The following is a 22,854-nucleotide window of genomic DNA, read 5'->3' as shown; positions in this document are numbered from 1 at the left end:
ATACATGGTCCTTTTGGGTACTTCGCACCTAAAATCTAACGTCCACTACTTTACATTAAACCCGTCCACTCGCTTCACCGTATTCGTCTGTTGTGCTCCTACTGTTGTGCATCTTCATCAGCTCTAAGCTCAGCATCCTCAAACTCCTTCCAGGCTCTTTTCCACTCTTCAGCACCGCGAGGGTGATGAACAGGTTTAGCAGCCATCTACATAAAACATGTAAGCCAACGACTTCCGATCGATCTTACAGGCCAGTTAACACTCTTACCCTCCGAAGCGCTTCTCTCTGCAAAAGCGTCATCCCCGACGAGTTCCCAATATCATAAAACGCATCAATCAAATCCTTCAAATCCTCGTCATTCTTCTCGCGACACCAATCCAAATCCCAGTCATCGACTTCCACATTCCTCACATGGTGCATCAGGAACTCTACAACCTGCGACAGCACTGGTTGGGCAAGCTCCACGTGGCCGACACTTAGTCCGTTATAAAACTGGGGCCGCAGTTTCTCACTGTCGAGGACGGCTGAAATCGGTAGCGAGAATTCAGATTCGTCGATTAAGGATTTTAGAATCACGGTCTTGTTTGAATCTAGTGGTGTGAAACCTGGGCTTTGTGGGGAGATGGCGTCCATTTCGGCGGCGGACGCAACAGCAGGTCGTTCCTTATGCTGGTTTGGCACCCATTTATGAAGTGGTGACTTGGGCTGTTCGTTCTCCACTTCTTGCTGGTTTTCATCCATGGAATCTTGGTCTGCAGTTTGATTCTCCGATAAAGCTTTTTGGTCAGCCTATAAACCCCATTAGCTTAGTTAGAAGCGATCATCATGCAATAAGCCACCAAAACAACAATATCCACCTCTTGACTCTGACTCTTAATCGAGAATATATGCCACGAGCGTGGTCGTTTACCACCATTATTTTGGTTTTGGTCATTTGATGACGTGGAAGATGCAGATGGGATCAATAACGACATGGGCCGTTGAGAAGGATTCGATCCAGGAATTAACCCATTCATCGTTGAATTGGTATATGTACGTGTTGATCTAGAGAATCCCCACGCCTGCTTTGGCGAGGAGACATCTTTCGACGGCAAGTTGGTGCGTTTGGTACCGAGCAGCGTCTGGTCTAGATTGTCTACTAATTGTTTGTGGTCAGCTCAATTGAAAACAATGTAAAGAAGTAGCTTGGTCGTACCTGATGTCATGGTTTCTATATGTTTCAACTCGCTGTCTCGATGTTTTGTTTAATGTTTGGATGAATTTCTTAGGGTAAAGTTTAACCACCACACGCCGCTATTAATTTGAAACAACTACGCAAAGCAAAACTGAAGCGTACACACAATTCGAAAATCGTTTCAAAGTACGTAATTTATATATTGAAGAAGGCTACTTTAATCTATGGGTATTTCGTGATTCGACACCCCATGTTTTTAACCAGTTGAGCATCGACAAGAAAGACAGACTTCCCCAAATTTTCACTCCAAACCATTTTCTATGCTTGTATGTAATGTACTAATATAACACTCAAACACTCACTCAAACTCATTCAACAAACAAATCCAACAAGCAAGACTTCCACACATTCAAACAAAATCAGTCATCAACACACGATGCAGCCACCTTCTCACTCAAATCAGCAAGAGCATCATCCCACGTCAACACACCAACATCAACTGTCTCAGATCTGGTCCTTCGTGCTCTACCATTAGGCAACAAGAGCAAATCCGGTGCAGTAACAGCTCGTAAGCGTCGACGACCAGACGACGAGTCTCCAAAAGCCCCACTAAAATCAAAGGATGGTAGACTCATTGCATCACTCATCTCATATGTAGTGGATATACCACTTGATGACGAGGATGATGGAAAGGTCGATCCATCTCTACTAATATCATTATTAATGTTACTGCTGACACTATTATTATTGTTGTTGGTATTGGTGCTATTATTGCCAAAGTAGGTTCCTACTACACCAGGTTCAAATCCTTCATTGTTTAGCATGGGTGTATTACCACCTGCCGATGAGGAGGACGGTGACCAGGTTTCTTCATTGTGTTCGCTGCTAGCCGATGACGATTCGGACAGGGCCTTTTGGATTCTGGCGTTCATTGCTGCGTGGTCGTCGGATGATTGTGTACGACGACGTGGATGGCGAGATGGTGATGGTGAACGTTGTGGTTCAGGTGCTCGAAGGACTATTGACTTGGTAGCCTTGTCCTCCACATCTCGTGTAGTGTGGATGAAGCAACAGCTGTTTGGACAGAAGCATACGAATGTTAAATAAAAAGAAAAAACCGGAAAATAAACAAAATGGAGATGGCTGTTGAGTCAACTTGCACATACCGCTTTCCGTAAGGGCAATTTCCAGTCTCCCAAAATGTCTTACAACGGGAAGTCTTGTATCGAGGATGACGGTCAAGTGGGCGGAGTTCATTGAGTCCGTGTGCAAACTAGAAATGGGTTGTTAGCATGTTATAGAGCAGGATTAATAACTAAAAATTTGTAATACAGTCCAATGGATTGTGTCATCGATTAAATTCAGAATCAACTGGTGGGTTGTCAAAACGATGACACAAAGAAAACCCTACAATTCTTACCTGACACTTGTTACCATACTTGCATCGTCCACCATTCTCTTCAAAAGATCGACAAATCTCAGTCTTGTACAAAGCAGGCGACTTTGTCTTGCTACTGTTACCATGGCTTGGCGACGAATGCGTAGATGATGCGACTTTGGGAGATTGTGGAGTAATGGATCGTTTAGGCGAGTTATGACGGGTGGTATCAGCACTATGAGTACGACTAGCATAGTTGCTATTGTTGCTAGTGTGATTATGGTTGTGACTATGATCGTTGACACGTGCGTCTTGTGCACTTTCAAGTTTCTGCAAACGTCGCATGGGAGTCTGTGGTGGTGAATGAGGCTTCCACGTCAGCACAGGAGAGGTGTTATTGTATGGATTGCCCAAGATATTGTTGAGTGTTACGGTGCTTTCACGTGGTGAATACGGTGGTGTGATGCGTTGACTAGGGGGTGAAGAGATTAACGGTTTGGACGATACGACCATATTACGTTCACTGTATGGCGGCGGAGGGCTTTGCTGTTGTTGCTGATGGTGCATCATTGACTCTAGATTGCTCATGTATGTGGGCTGTTGCGGTGGCATTGTAGCAGAAGATGAGATCATTACGTTGGGAGATAATCCGTGGTGGTGTTGATGCACTGCCAGGATGGTTGAGCCTGGTGGTAGACTAACGTGCGACACAGACCCATTAGTGTTTACGGATAGTATCATTGTTGATGGGGATAGAGCCATCGAGGTAGGTATCATTCCGGATGAGACCTGTTGTTGCTGTCTTTGTAGCTGCTGCTGTTGTTGTCGAAGTTGCACGGAGCCAACGTCACCAAAAAGTGGGTACGGACTTGATGTTAGATGTTGCATTTGCCCACAGGCTAGAGACCTCGTTTAAGCGATAATCTAGTAGTATAAATGAGGTTTAGATACGCAGTAGCTTAATGCGATGAGATGGTCGTCTTAGAAAAGTAGGAACTGTTTAAAGTTCTGTCAATGAGTTCGTTCACTTTTTTCGTTTTGCCCCCTCAGACGGAAATCTGATAGATCTAGTGACGTGCAGAAGAGATTAAGACTTACATGATATTCAGCTACTAGATCCTCGATTATCCGAATGCTGTAGAGCGTCGATATGCCTAGTTTCATGCAAGATCCAGTCTCTATACAGCCGAGTGCAACTTTTCGGATTCGTGTCACAGTTCTATTATTGACTAGGGAAGGCGGAAGAGAGTGACAGCGACACCGATGAATGCAGAGACACGTTCTTCTTGTTATAACTTTGCTCCTGATGATGCAGCTTGCACGCAGGTGGAAAAACACAAAATTGGTGGTAGGTCCTCTTCAGACTGTTTCTTTCTTGGAACAACAGTCCGAGAGTATTCATGCACGTCTGAGTCTCAGAGCAGTCCTTGGAGAGTTCAGGACAAAATCGGCTATGTAAAATTAGCATCTTGACCAGCATCATGGTTTAAGCATCAAGGCATCATCAACTTGCACCAAGTCCATTTTTGAAAATCGTCATCAACCAAAGACTTGCCAACATGATCTTCAACCTAACGCAATCTCCATTGGATTTCAACAACAATCATGCACAAGTTTCGCTGGGTGCACTCGAGTTAATTTACATTATGATTTCGGAAGCTGAAGACTCTCGTTCTAGTACAATACGACTGCCATTCGTCAGTTTCGATAATACAGTTGAATTTTCAATCATTTTCCCGGTTTCCTGGTCATAAATATGCAAGTGCTACAAGCGGGAGATTGGATCAACTTTGTTCTTTGGTTTGGTCACCAACACACACTAGACCCTGACACATACCATGGGCACTTGATCCATTAAATTATTCACATTCTTGCATTTAGCCATGTCAGCGAGTTTGTCAACGAGTCTGCCAATAGTCCACGTATTATCAAAGAAATATGCCTGCTGAGGCAAATTACATTCTTTGGGAAGTGTCACACGGAAATATACTCGTGCAGCAACAGGTAGTCCTTCATCGCCCTTTTAATACGGAATCGATAGATGAGCCCGTGTTTTTATAACACACAAACATCAGTACCACAAACTTTGGAGGTCATCCGCATCTTCATAAGCTCAATCGTTGGATTGTATTTCGTCTTTGGTTTGTTGGTAGTGACAGATCCTGTGGGTAGCGATGTCCCAATCTTTGCGGCAACGAAGTCTCGAGCAGTTTGACTCTTGGCTTTTATGGATGCTGCTTCCTCGACAAGACCTCGACATGCGTGCGTACTTGGATGCCGATGCTGCAAACAGAAAGTATCATGGCACTTGGGACAAGCTATAGAGAATGCTGATTCTTGTTTGGATGTGCAGCTAGTGAAGGAGCAGGGTATCTTCCTTGTTTTCGTAGCTGATACGTGGAGGCGACATCCCGAATCAACGTGTTTCTTCCTCTAATGTTGTAAAGTGTATTCATATGAGCATCTTTCAAGAATACAGTGCGACTGAAGAGGATGTTTTTGCATACGAGTTCATCATCAGGTAAACTAGATGTGCTTTCCAGCATTTGTCCACATTCTGTGCAAATAACTAGCACTTTCTTGCAAAGTTGAAGAGAGAGGCGTCAATTACAAGCCCTTGTAGACTTTTATCAAAAAAAGAGCCTCACATCAACGTTCTTGCTCCAGTTGGGACAATCGTGATTTTGATGGAATCGATGATCGAGGCTAGCAACAAAGTTGACAAGCGTTTAGATAATGAAGATTAAAATTATTTTCATAGTAGACGGTTTCAGCTTTACCAATACACCAGAGAGCAAGCGCTGCATCCAAACGGAAGGAAATCTAAAATGCCATCAAAAATGTGAGGGAAAGAATACTGAGCTTCTAACTACTCAAAGTTTCAATATGATTCCATACCTAGTCTGTTACAGTCCTTCTTTGCGCAAGATATCCCGAGATTATATAGATCTCCCATTTCGCTGATTGCTACTTTGAATTTAAGAAGCGTTGACTAAAACCACGAGATCACTAGCAAAGGAGATAGCAGTTCATCAACTTTTATAGCTTTTACGCTTTTTTTATGTCATAGTTTACGTGCATCACACGTCCAAAACTGCTTTTTTTGCTATGCTCAGCATCTCGCATGGCATCTCTCCAACTCTCCAAACTGCCAAAAAGAGTCTAGTCAAAAAAGCTTGAACCATAACATTGATAAAACATAATAACAACAGCAAGAACAGCACTTATACTAATCTAGGAACCTATTCGCATCATGGAACACGAAGTACCATCAGAAGATCACTTATTGTCCCCCATGAACATGAACTTTGGTCGTCAAACAAAAAGCAACAAAGTATTCAAGACTGGATATAGTAAATCATTGGTCAAGGAACCACCAGTATCTGCTGCACCTGCCAGCAAAGGTATGTTCTACTTGTAGTCTTGTAATCACGCTCCTGTTTGTTTTGCTTCATTATCATTCTCCAGCATTAAAGTTTAAAAGCTCATATCACCACCATCAAAATTGTCTTGTATTCCTATTCATTTTGAATGCTTTCATACTATTTTGTCATTGTGGCCTTGATCCATTCTGCTGCTCACTTGAAACAAGGAGCTATCCCCATATTGTCGCTAACGAAACACTGCACACCGTGGTCTAGTCGCCGACCCCAACCAATACGAGAACCTATTATTCGAATTCGATATCGACTCCACATATGGTCCCATGATTGGCCTCACTCGCCTGGAACGCTGGAACCGTGCTCAGAAACTGTCGCTCTCTCCTCCTCTTCAAATCTACGAGATCTTGACTTCTGCAACTGCATCCTCTGATATCATGACCTGTCATTGGGATCGAGGTGTTACCAAAGGCACTGTATAATGGAAACGTAATGAAGCGTATAAATCCCTGTTCGCCTCTCTCTGGTTCTCCTTTGATTCTCTATAAAATGAAGTGTGCCTTGATGTCTTAACAATTTGCCAAATATATAATGTAGTCATAGTTGAAGACATTTTGTCTAAAAGGAGACCTGTTGTGTATTATACACGATGTTGACGTCTGAAAGTGCATCCTCTGATATCATGACATCTCATTGGGATTGTAGGGTTATCAATAGTGCAGTGTACAAGAAAAACCTATAATACCGCTCGAGCAATTGATTCCTCGTCTGATTCTTTAAATCAAGATCTCTAGAAAATGAAGGGTACTCTGCTGTTTTTAACCAAATATGTTATGTAGTAATTGCTAAAGACATCTTGTTACAAGAGGAAGAGTTTGTTGTTGTCTGTATAGACAATTCCTGAAGCGCATAACTAATAGGTAAATTCCGGGTTAGTTATCGAACGAAGACATTAAATGCTAGTCCCACTTTTTTTGCTCTAACCTGATTGATACAGTTCGTGAGATCACCAGTTGCACTCTCCACAGGAAACAATGGTCCAAGATCCGTGATGACAGATGCCCCGTTAGGGAATCCAGCCAAAGCTTGCAGAACCTTGTTGTTGAAATCCTCACCGCCACCACCTACTAGTACTCAAATGGTTTAGAGGTCCTCATCTAAACAAGCAATCAACTCCAACGCAAGCCTAACATTTGCATTTCAGAAAAGACATCAAAGGCATACCCATAAGCATATCATCGTCATTATCAAACATTGGATCAATATTCACAGATTGTTGCTGCTGTTGTTGTTGTTGGCGGACTGGAGCTTGAGTGAACCGAAAAGCACCGTCGTATTGATGTTGGTGTTGCTCTGGTTCATCTAGTTGTGTGGATTCAACCATCGTATCTGTATCGTTGTTGGTATTGTTGGTTTTGATGATTGCGAGCCATTCAGGAATGAGCTCAAGTTGGTAGAATCGGATTGTTTGAAGAGTGCGAAGGAGACTTGTCGTTGGGTCTTCGTGAATGTGATACCTTTGTGATAATGACAAGTTTGAGTTATGATGATAGCAAGCACGTAAAGGTATAGTGGACTCACCCTATTGCATCAACGTAGCGTGGACAATCCCTCGACGTTCGCAGCGTGCCCAGAACTTCCATACACATTCCCAGAGTAAGACCTCTTGAATGCATCTTCATTTGTATAGGTAGATTGACACGAATGGCGTGCGTGGAATCATCTAATGTTTCGGCCTTAGTCGTCAAGTTCTTGAACATCAAGACAGTATGGCCCTTTACCCAATACAACTGCATCAACCACCAGTTCACCATTGTTTGCGGTATGAGATATGAGATCTACGACATCACCAAAGATCCTAACATTGGTCGAAGGTTTGAGGACTGGAACGGTTTGAAACGAAGATTCTCGTAATGTGTACCTGACATCTTGAAACAGGAATTCTGGAGCTCCCCAAGAGAATAGGCCGTCATTATATTGTGCGTTGTAACATTCCCGTAGGAACAGCTTTTTGAAGGTTTGACTTGGCTCTACGTCGTCATTGCTTGCTGTTAGCATCTTGTCAGCACTTTTGCAGGAGCTATGGAGTTTCCGGAAGAGAGCGTGAGTAAGACCGAGGCTAGTAAGGCCGAAATTGAATTGACGCGATCTTATACGGGAAATGCAAGATTTATATTCTTTACATACGTGTTTGCTAGTATAATCTCAAGTTCTTAGAAATTCACGTTTTCAGCAAGTTTAACGAGCCGCACCAGCATACAGAAATTATTTTAAATGGACTTTGCGTGTAATAGCGACGAATGCCTGCGAGTGGAGCTTTGACTTGTCCTCTCGACGAAAATATCTTTGTGATTCAAACCCAACTTGACAATCACCACACACAAACAGACAAATTTCAAGCTTAACAGTGAAAAAAGACAGACAGTGTTCTACAACAACGAGGCAAGTCCTACTTCTATTATTGATATAAGCGAGGCAGCCTTCTCTGCTCGATTATGACAACTCATAATCCTGACTATTGGAACCTTTAGGAAGCAGCCACCTTTCAATATGAGCAAAATAGCTAAACCGGCCTCAAAGTACCCTATGACCGATTTACTAGCTGAGATAGTAAACAAGCTCCAAAAGAACAGCCCTCTCAACCCAGACCAGACAGCTCGTATCGCAAATTCACTTCGGGCACAAGTTTTGGTCAGAGTCCAACAACTCGAGGATCGGTACATATCAAACATATCCCACATTAACTCTGCAGAATTTATATACTAAACACGTCTATAATCTAGTATCAATGGAGCCCACTACTTTAGTGAAGCATCAAAGAGAACTGGTCTACCACCATCGGCATTCTTCTTACTTGCCGTTATTGGAATGATTGTTGCTTTTGGTTTGGCTATTCGGAGGGCTGGTGGACTTGTTTCGAATGTCGTAGGTGTCCTCTTCCCCATCTGTAAGTAGCATGGTCCTGTTGTTGTGGCTTACGTGTTGCACGTGTAATTGAGTGATGACTGTGATGACGAGCTTTGGCAGTCGCTTGCAGTTTGCATTACACTCCATGCAGAGATGCGTCGTTGAAGGATATCTGTCCAGCATATAGCCGTCTATCGCTGTCTGGCGGATGTAGATGGTCTGCCGGTTGCCCTTCTTTAGTATATCAACACTCACAACCACCATTCTTCTCGTTTGATTAGACGCTTCTCTGCGAACTATTGAAAACAAGGATCCTGAAGAAATCACTCGTTGGATCAGTTACTGTAAGTTAAGCTGACCTCTGTCGAATGCCCTTTTTTGCGTGCTATAGCAACATAATCTCTTATGACTACTAAACAAACCCACCTCATCACCACACAGGGGCCTTCTACGGTCTCATCACAGTCTTGGACACTGCCCGAGTCTCGTCAGCATTGACCACCAAGTACAAAACCTTGTGGAACATGTCCAAGATTGGTGCCCTCTACTGGTTGCAATCATCTAAAAACTCGACGCTCTGCTATAAGGCAATCCGCCCATCCTTGATTTCGGCAAAGATCTTGCCTGCTGGTACTAGTGCCGCTCGTCCAGTTTCAACTTCAGGAGCTACTAGTCCAACTGGAGGATTTCAACAACCCATTCAACCATACTCTGTTGGTGGGCTTGTAAAGTAATCGAAATATATACATAAGGATGAGATGTGAAGGGGGAGTTGGTGATTTTGTGTAAGGATGGGTTTTATTATGGGTTGTTGTCGGAGTAGTGAATCATTCTTTTAGTCTCTTTTGTATTCAAAGCCTCGTAAAAACAATATGGAAATTCTTATATAAGCTTATACGCCGTTGTTGAGTGTGATTTTTTGCTTGTGATGGTGCAAGTCGCAACCGATGTGCAAAAAAATCGAAGAAGTTGGAATGACACCCATCTTGGTTTTCGAATCGACCATTTTATATTTGTGACTTGCTTGAGGTTTTATTCACACTTTATTAAGTAACTGTTTTTCCCTCCTTGCCTTCTTATACACCACGTCCAACTCTTGTCGTAGGTCTGAAACTTCCAGCAACCTCCTTACCCCTTGGCATCCCATTCGTCATCAGACTACCAGCAACAACACTACCAGCCATATGTTCCGCATGTGCCTGGAATGTAAACCCAGCAAACTGTTGTTGAACGGTTTCAGACAAGTGCGATGTCTCTGTAACGGAATCAGTAGGTGCCTCTGAAGTAAACTCTTCATCGAAGTTGGACGTATCGGTAGCTGATGCTACATTGGGCTTGAATGGGGGTTGGTACTTTCTGGCCATGAGTTTCGACCAATTGATGTCTGCAAAGAAGGGATGGTTTTTGATAGCTTCGGGACCTTCGTTGCCGAGTCGCTCGTTTGGATCCCGGTTTAGTAACTACGTGAGCGAAAAAATGTTAACTGGCTTAAACGCGTCTCGCGAAACCAAGTTTCAGATTCTTTTTCTTACCCCTTTGAGCAAATCCTTTGCTTGAGATCCAATATCATCAGGGAATCTCAACTCGTCAATCAAGATCTTGCGATACATTTCATTCGTGTTTTCATCATAGAATGGTGGAAGACCAGTCAACATTTCGTACAATAGTATGCCCAAAGTCCACCAATCTACAGCTTTGGTGTATCCCTGTCCAAGCAACAGTTCAGGAGCCAAGTATTCAGGTGTTCCACAGAAGGTGTTTGTTTTGGCACCTTGTTTCATGTCGAGCTTACACAGGCCGAAATCACATAGGGCAATGTGGCCGGTATAGTCCAATAGGATGTTTTCTGGTTTCAAATCCCTGTCAAAGTACAAAAACCAGTAAGCAAAAACTCGCTACTCGAATATCCATTGATTAATAGGGATCATTGATTCCTCCCCCTGATTCAGCCTTCTGTACCTGTAGATAATATTATATCCATGCAAACATTCCAAAGCACAGAGCAATTCAGCAGTGTAGAATCTAGCCCGATCCTCAGAGAATCTTCCTTCCCTCTGCAAATGGTGAAACAATTCACCACCATTCACAAAAGCCAATACGAGATACAGCTTTTCAGGTGACTGGAAGGAGAACTTTAATGGGACGATGAAAGGGTGGTTGATTTGAGCCAAGACAGTCCGTTCAGCTAGTGTGTGAGATACTTCGGATCGTTCGACGATGTGGGATTTTTTGAGGATTTTCATGGCGTAGATTCGACTGGTGTCCTTTTTCCGTACTTGCATAACCTGATTTGTAGTGAAGGAGAAAGTTAGGACAGAGGGAAAACAACGAGTGCGTACTGCAGAATCATTCACATAAGTCCAGTTAGTGAATTTTACACAAACACACTTACCTTTCCGAAACTGCCCTTTCCTATAACTTTGAGCAATTCAAATTCTTCAATGTCCATGTGCTTTCCCTATATTTCATGTTCAAGTTAAAGTCCATCTTTCACATAGTCATCCCACTGTCAACGCTTACACCAAGCTTCTTGAACCCAATCTGCAAATGGATTTCACCATTAGCAGCTTCCTTGCCGTCCGACGAAAAGTTCTGACTCTGATACCACTCGTCTTGTAATCCACCATCAGTGAATTTAGGTCGTAGTTTTACGCTAGCCAATAAAATATCAGCACCACCCGCTCCCCTCTGGTATATAGATACAGCCAATTCGTGTTCTCGGGACACGTCGCTATAGTAGTAGATTGTTAGGATTACCTTAAGCGAAAAAATGCGGTTATTATAGACTACACGATTCACATACAAGTGAGCTCGATGCTGCCACAGAATAGTATCCCGACCAGCTTCTTTTGCAGCAACCACGACTTCATTCTTATCGAATTCCAGTACACAATAAGGTAGTTCCTTGCCATTTGGTAGAGTTGGGATACTCTTGGCCTCTACGACTCGTACCATCAACATTCCAACTCCGCTTGAGCTTTTGGTAGGTGATGTTGGGCTCGCTGCACTGGAAGACAAAGCAGACGTTTGTGGCCGTTCATCGTCTGCTGATTTTTTCGGTAATGCAGGTTCGGCCTTGTTTAATACATCGGTGCTCTCCTAAGTCATAATGGAGATTCCAGTTAACAACCATTTGCCACGGTCTAGAAATATGCCAAAATAGCGGCATACCTTCTTGTCTTTGGTCTCGCCATTGACCCCTACATTTTTTTACGCGAGAAATGTCAGCAATGATTTTTTGGTTTTGTTTAACAGCACTAAATTCAACGTGGCTCTCACGTTTCTTGAACATGATATCTTATGATATCCGGGAGTCCTCCGAAGATTTTGTCTCTGCTACGTTTTAAGTCAACCTTTTGATGACTTGTTGGAATGTTTGAAAGCCGACATTTTCTTGATTGGCGACAAAGCAACCCATTGAAAGCCGGGTCAAAGCTTGTGAAGGGTGTTTGCATTAAAGTTTGGTTGCTTGTGAAGAGGAAGTTCCAGTAGAATGTTGTTGGATACGTGCTATAAAACATCCATTTCGTTTGGTTTTGCGGCACGATTTGGTTGCATGTGCTTTTCGTGATGTCTTCAGTACTAGGACAAGATTGCAGCAGGCCAGCTAACAATGAGGCAGGCATGATATTGTTATATAAGAATAAAATGTGTTTAAAGACTATGTGTTGTTCTTGTTGCCGGGCATGATATTGAACGTATCGTTGCAGTTCCCAACTATCCCAAGTATTGTAAAGTCAGAGATGAAATACCATCCAGAGAAGACTTCATCCACTCCACCACTCATACAGCACTTTTTCGGCGACTGTGGTTTTGTCAATTAGAATGTACTTTAGCTAAAACCATCAAACTGAGAAATCCAATGCACACGCGACATACATTCACCACCAGTATTTTTCTGGCTAGATCTGTTCGGGCCCAGTGGAGCAGCAGCACCCAGAGTCAATCCCATAGTCCATCCATTCATCGACGACTTGTCATTGCTGGGTGCGCCAACAGTTTGAGGATATTTGATTTTCATGGTACCAAAGGGCGGGTGAGCTGGAGCGGTTCCGTACATACTTTTAGATGATGAGGTTGGAGATTTGGGTGTCGAAGGTGATGGTGTTAGGTGGTTTGTTTTGCTTGGGTGGTGCTCGCGATCGTAGGCCTCGCGATGATATGAAAGTGCTATTGGCATGAAAGTATCGGAAGGAAAGAAAGACTAGCAAGTTTAGCAGTAAGGTAATGCTCGAGACGGTTGTGTTCGATTCGAAAAGTTTTGGGGTTGTTTTATAGTGTGAAACCCACACCCGATTTTCGCACACTACGCAACTGCCAAACGCCACATTTCTAGCTGCAAGATTAGGGGGTTTCATTTCTACAATTGAATTACAAATATCAGTCCTACTATGACACATGCGATTAAAACAATAAGAGGTGCTGAATATAGTCCAGAAGAGGATTGCGGAGCTACAGATGTCCCAACAACCTCTGCCGTGGGTTGAAGTGATGGTATGGGGGATTGTGTAGGAGATGGTGTCGGCAGTGTAGCGAATCCAGGCATCACTGTAGCATTACGATACCAATTTGCCGGTGGATCTCCCAAACTAAACACGTCACCAAATAAACCGTTAGCGTGGCGTTGCTTTTCAGAGAAAGCAACAGACTTGTCTGACTCACCAGTCGCCGATTCGCTGAATGTTAAATCCAGCATTACGAACGAGGTTTATTACACTGGGTCCCAGCGCTGCACTCTGACTCCACAAATCATGCTCTAAGAGAATGGGACCACCACCATTCGGTAGTAGCGTGCCTGCTTTCTGTTGCTGTATCCATTGCGACACGTTGCCTGTTACCCACGAGCCTTGGAAAGTCGTGTCGTAACTCATACGCCAGTCATTGGTGTCTTTAGTCCACTCGACGATCGTGTATCTGTAAGCAAAATTCGATGTCAGAACATGTAAGGGGGAAATATGACGAGTTTCGGCTCAAGACGTACCCCATCTGTATTAATATAGATCGAACTCTGGGATTTATATCTGACATTGCGAGATGAAGTTAGGCTCCAGGAGATTGCTAAATTGAATGCAACTTAGCTTACCTCCATGGGGTGGTCTCATATACACTGGTCTTATTCCAAGCACAGCTTGGAATGCTTGCTCACACCAAAAAGTCTCCATTCTGCAGTAATGAAATATGTTAGCAAAAGCGTTCCTAGCGTAATCGGATGTGTCTCAAGCCATACATTATCTGCTCATTAGTAAGACTAGTCAACCATGGGTGTGTCCAGGTCTAACACAGTGAAAAATGATTTGAGTTACACGTGAGACGACGAAAAACGTAAAGGTCGACGATACTAACATGGCACCCAATCTGATGACCTGCATCAAATATGGATTTAAACACAGCTGGGTATTGTACAACTATATTGCGGTGGAGAGAACGTCAATTGTTTGCCATGGAACGCAGTACTTTGTCAAAGCGAGTTTTGACGTACTTTGAACGCCAATAGTGAAGAACGTGACCTTCAAATTAATGCTCTTCAAAAAGTTGAGAAGGTTCGTGGTATACATTCCTACAAACGAGTCATGTTAGCAAAGAAAAAGGTCCACTTCTCCGTCTTGATTGAAATTTACCTGGACCGTCATCAAAGGTTATTCCAAATGCTAACAAAAGGAAGAAATAAGATTCTATCACGTTGATAAATCTCTGATTTAAGTTGGAGATGTGAACATACTGTTCTTGTCGCTGCAATAGGTATGATCTGTCGTTCCTTGCCACATCTCTGCACCAACGCCAGTCACATTCGAGGCCAGGGGACCAATGGGTATTCCTGTTGCAAGACAAGCAGAGATTCAGTGATCATCATTTGTGTGAAGAATTCCTAGTTTCTATTTCCAGTATGGTGCGATCCTCGAGCTGAAACTCGCAAGATAGTGTTCAAGCATCCCAGTATTCGACAATGATACCGTTATAACCTCTCTCTGACACCAAACTTGAGACCCTTGAGCTGGCCATTGCTGTAAACCACCAAACGCGGTTCGAAACCAAGCTCCTCCGACAACACACCAACCGCAAGATGCTCTTCTCGTGACATACCTGTAGTATTCACCAGGGCCGTCCATAACGGATTGATGGGAATCTTTCCCAAAGGAGGGAAACCTATCAGTTGTTGCGAGATTCCATCCCATGGAGTTGGTGTATAAGTCACATTGGGGAGGCGTGGCTGCTGAGATACCACCAGAGATGCTGAAGCCAGCAGCAGCCCTATTGTTATCCACCACCCCATTACTCACGACTGAACTGACGAATAAACTTGATGAACGGTCAAAACGAAAGGACCTCCACAGCCTTTCGGTGGTACCAAACTGTAAAGGAGAAAAAGGAAAAAAAAAAACACATTCCAGCAGAGAAGAAGTCACTAAGGAGGAATGAAAGGAGAATTCCCGGAAGCGTCATCCTTGCGTTTCCAATTTGCCTCCCATTGCAAAGCTCGTTTAGAAAGGGGTTTATTTCATTCCAAACACCTTCCACAATCGCGTTGAAAATTATTCAGCACGGAAGCAAGCTGCTTGGGAGGGTTCACTACGAACTTTTGATATCAATGAAATCCTTTTAATTGTCTTTATCGCAATACAACAGTTGGATCTGTGTATCGGTCGAACACGTGGACACCTTTCTTTGGATGCCTAGACGATCGCTCGCGCGTTGACTTTTAGATCCCGTTACAAGCTTCCGTTGCCCACAATTTATCCGTCGCAACTGTCTTTGAATTGTGCATGCATTGCGTGTTTTCTCAGAATTTCGTTTGCCACCAAGTTGCGCAACAACTGGTTTAAGCTTTGGCATTTCCCATGCGAAGGCTACTTCTGCTCACTGTAGCAGCCTTGCTGCAGGTCACAGAGGCCTTATGGAATGGTGCCGTTCCCGTAAATCCCGCCAACTACCCAACAAAGGTAAGTTCAAACTTCGCTTTGCAAGTTTTGCACCCTATGATGACTTCGTTTCTAAGACCTTCATCATTCGATTCTATCTAGGATGCAGTACCGACTGCAAAACCTGAATGGCTGACTCTATATAGTGAGTCAAGTGGTAATCATCTAGTTTTGAAAAATGTGAATGCTCAGCAGAAACTTGAACATAGACTGGACCGCGAAAGGAATAGCATCTGGGCCATTGCAAACGAATCTGGCAAGCATTTCGCACCTTCTCACCCATCTGACCCGTGAAGGAGAACCATCCTTGGAAATCACACAAACTAACCGACTCCGTTATAGACTGGATTCACTCTGGGAATTGATGCTACCAAAGATATTGTCTATTGCCCCAACTCCAAAACAGTCTGGGGAATCACACTGGACGACGGGCCTTCACCGTATACTCCAAAAGTGCTGGACTTTTTGGATTTGATACCAGAGGTCAAGATCACCTTCTTTGTAATTGGTTCGAGGATAATGGAGCATCCCGATGTCCTCGTCCGTGCTTTTAACTCGGGACATCAAATAGGTTGCCATACATGGTAGGATTCACAATTTGAGTGGGTCATTGAAAGGCGGCCTAACTTATTTAAATAGGTCGCATCCGTACCTGGCTTCTTTGACCAATGACCAGATCATAGCGGAAATGATGTGGTGTGATACACTGGTCTATGATATGATAGGAGTACATCCTAGATACAGTGCGTATGATGCTCCTTTTGCGTTGTTTGAACTGCAGTGACTTGAAAGAGAAGAACTGACTACAAAGTGTCTGTATTAGTGCGGCCTCCGTACGGAAATATCGATACCAGGACGCGGGCCGTGCTGAAATTGATGGGATATCAAATTGTCGTATGGTAACACACAAACAATCAAGCAAACAGCAGAGTTTTGTTTGAGCTAGAGAGAAGGTAGTGACGAGATTCCCATAGGTCTCAAGATACCAAAGACTTTCAATCGAGCATACCGTCAAACAATTTCAATGAGCAATGGATTGTCAACAACATGTCGATTTGGGCAACAGAACAAAAAGCAGGCAGTCTAGTGTCAGGGAACAATGTAAGTGAACTCGAAAGTGAAAGCATTCTTGTTCAAGAGTGAATCCCTTCTTGCTTACACTCTTAACCATACTGGCCTCGTTGTAGTCACCAATAACCCTTGAGCACGATCTATTCAATATCTCTGCAGACGCAGCTCCATATGCCATGATGCAGGTTCTATCAAGGGGATTTGACGTGCAGCCTATAGGGACGTGTCTTGGAGACCAACAATGGTATAGCGGAGTCTACTCACCTGCGCCTCCTAAGTATAACTCGACTACTCTACCAACATGGCCACTCGCAGTCATTAATCCATCACCCGTCACGACGTCTGCCGTAACAGCTACAGCAACAGCTACAGCCGCAGCATCAAGCGTCGCCACCAGGACTAGAACATCATCATCTAATATTATCGTATCGATACCTTTTCTTATATCATTCTTTTGCTTGACATCAGCATATTTATTATAATGTAACAGGCGTCCCAGATTCTAATACTAATATCACTACACCCTGACCACTTTTTACTTTTGAAACAGACCTTTTGTCGCTCCCAAATGTGTGACATGCATCCAACTGCCATCAGAATTTAGCAGTAGCCCATTGTTTTGGGGCTTGTGATCGTTCGTTCAACGAGTAGTCTCGTATGACTGCTGCAACTTGCAGTCTGTATTCCTTAAAGAGCCTCTCACGACCAGCTTGTTGAGCATGTGTATGCTCTTCAACTTCCCTCCACTTGGCAACAGAGGCTTCATCTCGCCACATACTGATACTAAGCATCTAAACGAGCGATCAAATTCGAAGGGGTTAGCATGACCTGCGTATTTGATCAAAAGCGTGACAGAACAACAGTGACTCTACAAAAACGAATACCACACAAACAAACAGGGGACTCACCTTTGTAGAGTCAGTCAATGACTGAAACCGTTCAATACTTATAAATCCATCAAAGTTGACCAATTCGAGTCTTAAATTGCCTGCAATGTCCAAATATTCCTTTTTCGATTCTTCGTCCTTTGGCCACACTTGAAAGATGACAGCGACGACCATTGTTCTATATGCAATGAAATGGAGTAGAATTGGGTGTTAGACCTGAGCGAGTGGTCATTCGTAGGTTGAATGTCTAGATCAAGCAAGGAAATTGTACAAGGTTGATTCAGACACAAAAGTGCTGATCCAAGCCTAACCGCGTGCTTACTCTGTTGTCTTTTGGATACGTAGAGATCGAACAGCTCCTTCGAATGTGATTGTTGTTCTTGATGACAAGCAAGGAACTGCGGGTCGTCGCTTTCTTGGTGACACACTCAAAACTCAGAATCACGTCCACTTTGAGAATATAGCGGAGCAATCTGCCGTCTACGATCCGTCTATGAAGTCGCGTCAAAATACATTCACGACCGCTTTTACTTCCAAAAATATATTTACTCTTCAAAACAGAGTCAAGTTTTAACGTTAGTTCTTAGTTCTTTCCAAAGAAACGCCCCATAATCCTTCTATACGTATCAGGGATGCTCTCAGCGTCATGCTGATATAGGAGCATTAGCACACCAGTCGACTAAACATAGCACAGTCAGAAATCACGAAAGCAAGAATAAAACTGTTCTAACCCAAAACTTACCAATGAAAAGTAGATTGCCTCGCCACCAGGTATCGATCTCCACCAATTCCATTCCACACCACATCTAAAGAAACTTTCCAAGGCTCGCGGAAGACAGTACATGGCTAGTTCGAGACGTCGACCCTTTTGGTCAATCAGGACTGTAGTGCCTGCAGCAATTCCATTAACTATATAAATCCAGGGCTTGTCGCCTCCAAAGTAATTCCTTAAACCACAGAGAGATGACCAGCCCAATGTACAGTAGCATGCCAGAAACAGCGCAGATCGTAGTGTTGAGGTCGAAAAGTAATATGCCGTCGTGAGAGGTTTCTTGTATATTGCGGTTGGTCGGAATACCAGTTGTGTAATCTAATGTATATACAATCGAAAGTTAGAGCGTGGTGAATTGTAACGACATTGTAAGAGTTGAAACGTACAATGTTCAGCGGTGCATATAGCTTCATGGCTAATGTAATTAATAGAAAGTCATGTGAGTTGACTTCGAAGTTGCTGTTATCGATCTTTCCGCCTTACCTTGGAAGTACTCGTTAAAGAAGAATTTGAGTGCTGATTCTGTACAGTATGGAGTGCCAGGGTGTTGCAAAGAGCAGATAATATATTCTAGATCCAAAAAGGGTTTCATTAGAAGCCTAACAATGGAAATGGCGAATAAAAGTAATCTTACCATGAGAGTGTACTGTAGGAAGCAATAGGTCTTGCATCAGTTTCAATGGGCCTGGATCAATCCCATCAGGAATGAATTTCTCAATAGACGAGACCACCCCTTCATCATTACAAGATGGAATCCATTTCGTCGTAACAGCTCTAGTTGACCCGTTGATGACAGATGCAATAGCGTCCATATGCTGTGGAGCTTTGGATCCAGACATTTGGCGGATTGACCCGTGTACCAACAAAAAGTTGAAGTACGATTTCTGAAAAAAGAAAAAAAAAAACAAATTAGATTGCGTTTCGATTGGGATATTAGATTGTTGTTGACACTCACTGCTAGAGTATGTGGCATTGCTGTAAAAGCATAAAGAATCTGAGCAGACGAAAGTGACATCACGATGACCGCATTCATGTTTCTGTCAACACAAAAAAAGCCAGTGGTGAGTCAATGAATTGATTCGACAACGATTCTCAACTCTGCATTTACCTCAAAAAGCCCCGCAAATCAAACATCTTGCGTGGTGGCTTGTGACTTGACGCTGTTTTCAATGTGATCTTTTCAGCCAATTCATCTCCACGAGCATTCCTAGGTGGCGTCCTTCCAGACGAACTACCCACAGTACTACTGGGACTCTGTTTATTCGAAGAGACATTCGACCATTCCTCCTCGTCATCCTCATCATCATCAGTTAACTGGAACTTCTGAGATCGTTGTGGTGTAGAATTCGTGGAGTGATTGTTCTTAGGACTACTACTATTATTTACTGGGCGTATACGAGGTACCAGGGATCCGTCTGCACTCGAACGAGTGGGCGATATGGTGTTAGTGGGGCTAGCTATAGATGTAGTAGTTTTCGGTGATAATCTAGCAGCTGCGTTCTCGGCGTGATCAGCCATTGCATTTGCCAATTTGACAAGTTCTCCATCTGATTCGGCATCATCATTGCGTTTGATGCCCCATCGGGCTTCCAAAAAGGTTCTCCAGACCCATCGATAGACGAAATGCAAATTTCTGGTCGAGAGATATAGAGCTATAAAAAAGAGTATCAAAAACGCATGTGCAAACCAAAAACTAACTATTAAGTTACCAATTGCTACACGACGACTCTCGTTGTTATCTAAGAAAATGCTGGTTCCAGCGAGAGTTCCTGCAGCAAAGGAAATTACAGGTGCGTCTGTCTTTGACAAACGTCGGAAAAGGCATAAGAATCCTTTGTAAGAAGAAATGAAGCTGGCAAACCAAAGAGCAAAGCTCCTGGTGTCCTTCCCAGCAGCTTTATACAGAATCTCTAAAGAACGAAGACGATTAATATGGGATTCCAACGATGTTCGACTCGACACGCCACTGAATCTACCTGGACGCTTGAACACCTGTCCACGGATGATGGCCGGCGCGACAGCCAATAAATAGTTTGCAGCATACAGGACAAAGAAAGACCTGACAAATGATCTGACACAGTTTTGAGTACATGTTCCGCTATGACGACAAAACGGGCGTTCTATCGGTCTTGTCTCTTCTAGCTTTTTGAGATTTTGACTGCTATACTGCCGTAATTTATCTCCCAGCTTGCGTAATTCAGAGACAGCCTTTTCAGATTCCTCGTCAGAGATGACATAGCTCATGATCTACAGTGCGACGTGTGCGAGTTGAGATTGCGCATAGATCCATTTCACAATCAAGCAATGCGTTTCATGGACCATCGAACTGTGACGTGTTCGCACGGCCAAAGTGGGTAGTAACGAAGCAAAACCAACCTTGGAGTAGAGCTGAATCAATATCTCCCACGAGTCCCTTGAGCTCGCCATCTTGTTTTGCTATGAATTTTGAACTTGGTAAACTTTTGGGTCAAACGTCAAACATGTGCCGATTTTTCAACAATTGGTTGGAGAGGGTGCGAATTTGAACTTACCAGAGTGATATCAGTATGCAGATGCTCTGAAAGATCGCCACGACCGTGATTCCTTCAACCGTCGGCGCAAACTCCACAAAAGTGTGGCAAGTATGACCTGTTATGAGGTGGGAGTTGAGAGATGGAGAGAGTGGCCCAAGTACATTCACGTTAAGTATAACCGCAAGCACGAGGCAGAAATAGACAAACGCTACGTCGGGATCAACTCACGTAAAATAAAGCATTCCTTTCAGTCAATTCTTGTTGTAGAAAATCGGATCTCTTTACTCTTACAAAGTTACCATCTCAAAGTGTATATTCATCTATGCCATCACATGCTTACGATACTCGATGACACAACCCTTTACATGTCCCTATGTCAATACAAGTTAAACACGCGTCACTTTGTTCCAACAACAATCCCAATAGTAACCCACCAAGCTGCCACAGCACAAGTACTTCGACGAGTCAAAGCCCGACGTGTGTGTCAAGAGAGGGCAGGTGCTCTTCTTGCTCTACACGAGAGCCAGCGTTTTAGTTCCCAATGTTGCGGCATGGCTGGCTGGCCTCGTTTTCAGTCAATAACAGTAAAAGCAAGCCTTACCGTAAAGACAGCGAGAGGCAAGACGCAACGACAATTCATGCATTCTACTTCCTGAGTTGAGGTAGAAGCCTTTTCAAGTTCGGTTTGTAAGAGAGCAACCCTCGATTCCAGCTTAACCAGTTTGTGAGATACAGAGCGAGCTGATTCTAAAACAGTTGAAGCTGGTAAAGTATTGAAAGACGATCCAAAGCGACGTCGATATTCAGTCAGAGTAGTCACCTAATATGGAAAAGTTCACTTTCACATTGTGCCATTATAAACCAATGGTAATAAAACTTACTGGAATGGGTTTGTATGGAGGACGAGGTGTACTCTTGATGATCAAGTCGTGTATGGCCTTCGAATCCACATTTCCTCTAAAGGGGGGTTGAAACTTTCAGAAAATAGTATTCCAAGGCTGAAGTAAGCAATGCTCACCCTTGAGAGTATACAAGACACATTTCGATAATACAAATAAAGTCTGAAGATGAAGCAGCCATAACAGAAGCACAGAATCCTCGCAAGTGGTCAATTCCAAAACGTGAGTGGTGAAACCATTCGCTCTTTTGCTGAATGACGCTTAAGCGAGCTCGAGGAAACTCTGCGATACAAGCATGAATCACAGGTTGCAAGTCTGGTAATTGTAGGTAATTAGGCGTACATTTTTTTCGGTATGCGAACAAATCACGATTGTCTTTCATATTACTTACCAAAGAATAAAGCATTGGCAAAAATTTCCATAATGTTGTCTGCAGTATACCATCGAGCTTCCATAGTGTTGCAATATATATATCGCAATGCCTCAAGGAATAGTCGAGAACTAGGTACATTCACCTAAGCGATGTAAATCGTGAGTTGGAGCTCGTACGAGTCATTGGATCAGTCCTTCGGGTCACGGAAAAGTAACTCGGTGTGAGATAGACAGCTGGCACAAAACAAAAGTTTCAACATACCTCAATCGTAGTAACACCTGGCTCTTTACGTTGAGCAAACCATGGAGTATGGCAGACATATGACCAGTGAGCATAGAATGTCATGATTCTCTCGTCGGCCTTTACGTGAAGCAACACGTCAGCATGAAGTGGAGAGTTTAAATACTTGTCAGCATTTCCAGGGCTTGGATCGTAAGCTTGGATTGGTTCTAGCACGGGAACTTCTGAAGTCGTTGATGGCAACAGCATGAGGTTGGCCTTTTTCAACTTGGGAGCGAGCTTGGAGATCAGTACTCGAATGTCGTCGTCATCAGAGCTTCCACGCGATGAAGGAGGTGCCAT

The 22,854-nt window shown here is 43.5% G+C and overlaps 9 protein-coding genes across 9 annotated transcripts; 2 read left to right on the top strand and 7 right to left on the bottom strand.

Annotated features, from left to right (window-relative positions):
• Positions 1-98: 98 nt before the first annotated feature.
• On the bottom strand, positions 99-1,206 carry SmJEL517_g03619 (uncharacterized protein; the record flags this gene model as incomplete). Its single annotated transcript, XM_031169547.1, has 4 exons — positions 99-206; positions 269-790; positions 859-1,136; positions 1,197-1,206. The coding sequence occupies 4 exons, from the start codon at positions 1,204-1,206 to the stop codon at positions 99-101; spliced, it is 918 nt and encodes a 305-aa protein (XP_031024439.1).
• Positions 1,207-1,594: 388 nt separating this feature from the next.
• On the bottom strand, positions 1,595-3,441 carry SmJEL517_g03618 (uncharacterized protein; the record flags this gene model as incomplete). Its single annotated transcript, XM_031169546.1, has 3 exons — positions 1,595-2,249; positions 2,342-2,448; positions 2,596-3,441. 3 exons carry the CDS (start codon positions 3,439-3,441, stop codon positions 1,595-1,597), a joined length of 1,608 nt encoding a protein of 535 aa, XP_031024440.1.
• A 751-nt stretch (positions 3,442-4,192) lies between these two features.
• Positions 4,193-5,099, bottom strand: SmJEL517_g03617 (uncharacterized protein; the record flags this gene model as incomplete). The annotated part of the gene is made up of 4 exons (XM_031169545.1): positions 4,193-4,318; positions 4,391-4,573; positions 4,639-4,986; positions 5,061-5,099. 4 exons carry the CDS (start codon positions 5,097-5,099, stop codon positions 4,193-4,195), a joined length of 696 nt encoding a protein of 231 aa, XP_031024445.1.
• A 3,384-nt stretch (positions 5,100-8,483) lies between these two features.
• SmJEL517_g03616 (uncharacterized protein) lies at positions 8,484-9,574 on the top strand (the record flags this gene model as incomplete). The annotated part of the gene is made up of 4 exons (XM_031169544.1): positions 8,484-8,650; positions 8,717-8,880; positions 9,122-9,184; positions 9,282-9,574. 4 exons carry the CDS (start codon positions 8,484-8,486, stop codon positions 9,572-9,574), a joined length of 687 nt encoding a protein of 228 aa, XP_031024446.1.
• Positions 9,575-9,916: 342 nt separating this feature from the next.
• On the bottom strand, positions 9,917-13,020 carry SmJEL517_g03615 (uncharacterized protein; the record flags this gene model as incomplete). Its single annotated transcript, XM_031169543.1, has 8 exons — positions 9,917-10,300; positions 10,373-10,700; positions 10,800-11,125; positions 11,233-11,298; positions 11,361-11,571; positions 11,644-11,939; positions 12,012-12,040; positions 12,720-13,020. The coding sequence occupies 8 exons, from the start codon at positions 13,018-13,020 to the stop codon at positions 9,917-9,919; spliced, it is 1,941 nt and encodes a 646-aa protein (XP_031024447.1).
• A 180-nt stretch (positions 13,021-13,200) lies between these two features.
• SmJEL517_g03614 (uncharacterized protein) lies at positions 13,201-15,111 on the bottom strand (the record flags this gene model as incomplete). Its single annotated transcript, XM_031169542.1, has 10 exons — positions 13,201-13,429; positions 13,503-13,754; positions 13,822-13,861; positions 13,924-14,003; positions 14,068-14,114; positions 14,184-14,245; positions 14,320-14,397; positions 14,459-14,488; positions 14,560-14,655; positions 14,922-15,111. 10 exons carry the CDS (start codon positions 15,109-15,111, stop codon positions 13,201-13,203), a joined length of 1,104 nt encoding a protein of 367 aa, XP_031024448.1.
• A 565-nt stretch (positions 15,112-15,676) lies between these two features.
• Positions 15,677-17,310, top strand: SmJEL517_g03613 (uncharacterized protein; the record flags this gene model as incomplete). The annotated part of the gene is made up of 7 exons (XM_031169541.1): positions 15,677-15,778; positions 15,860-15,937; positions 16,100-16,341; positions 16,397-16,500; positions 16,581-16,656; positions 16,732-16,858; positions 16,945-17,310. The coding sequence occupies 7 exons, from the start codon at positions 15,677-15,679 to the stop codon at positions 17,308-17,310; spliced, it is 1,095 nt and encodes a 364-aa protein (XP_031024441.1).
• A 988-nt stretch (positions 17,311-18,298) lies between these two features.
• On the bottom strand, positions 18,299-20,731 carry SmJEL517_g03612 (uncharacterized protein; the record flags this gene model as incomplete). Its single annotated transcript, XM_031169540.1, has 9 exons — positions 18,299-18,394; positions 18,458-18,805; positions 18,874-18,902; positions 18,971-19,057; positions 19,122-19,371; positions 19,443-19,524; positions 19,596-20,139; positions 20,197-20,397; positions 20,464-20,731. 9 exons carry the CDS (start codon positions 20,729-20,731, stop codon positions 18,299-18,301), a joined length of 1,905 nt encoding a protein of 634 aa, XP_031024442.1.
• Positions 20,732-21,320: 589 nt separating this feature from the next.
• On the bottom strand, positions 21,321-22,854 carry SmJEL517_g03611 (uncharacterized protein; the record flags this gene model as incomplete). Its single annotated transcript, XM_031169539.1, has 7 exons — positions 21,321-21,371; positions 21,435-21,512; positions 21,602-21,820; positions 21,882-21,957; positions 22,019-22,214; positions 22,291-22,414; positions 22,534-22,854. 7 exons carry the CDS (start codon positions 22,852-22,854, stop codon positions 21,321-21,323), a joined length of 1,065 nt encoding a protein of 354 aa, XP_031024443.1.

The sequence above is a fragment of the Synchytrium microbalum genome (genome assembly GCF_006535985.1).
Source record: "Synchytrium microbalum strain JEL517 chromosome Unknown SmJEL517_scf0020, whole genome shotgun sequence".
NCBI classification, from domain to species: domain Eukaryota; kingdom Fungi; phylum Chytridiomycota; class Chytridiomycetes; order Synchytriales; family Synchytriaceae; genus Synchytrium; species Synchytrium microbalum.
The sequence above is the reverse complement of the archived record's forward strand: the minus strand, read 5'-3'. Positions and strand labels throughout refer to the sequence as shown.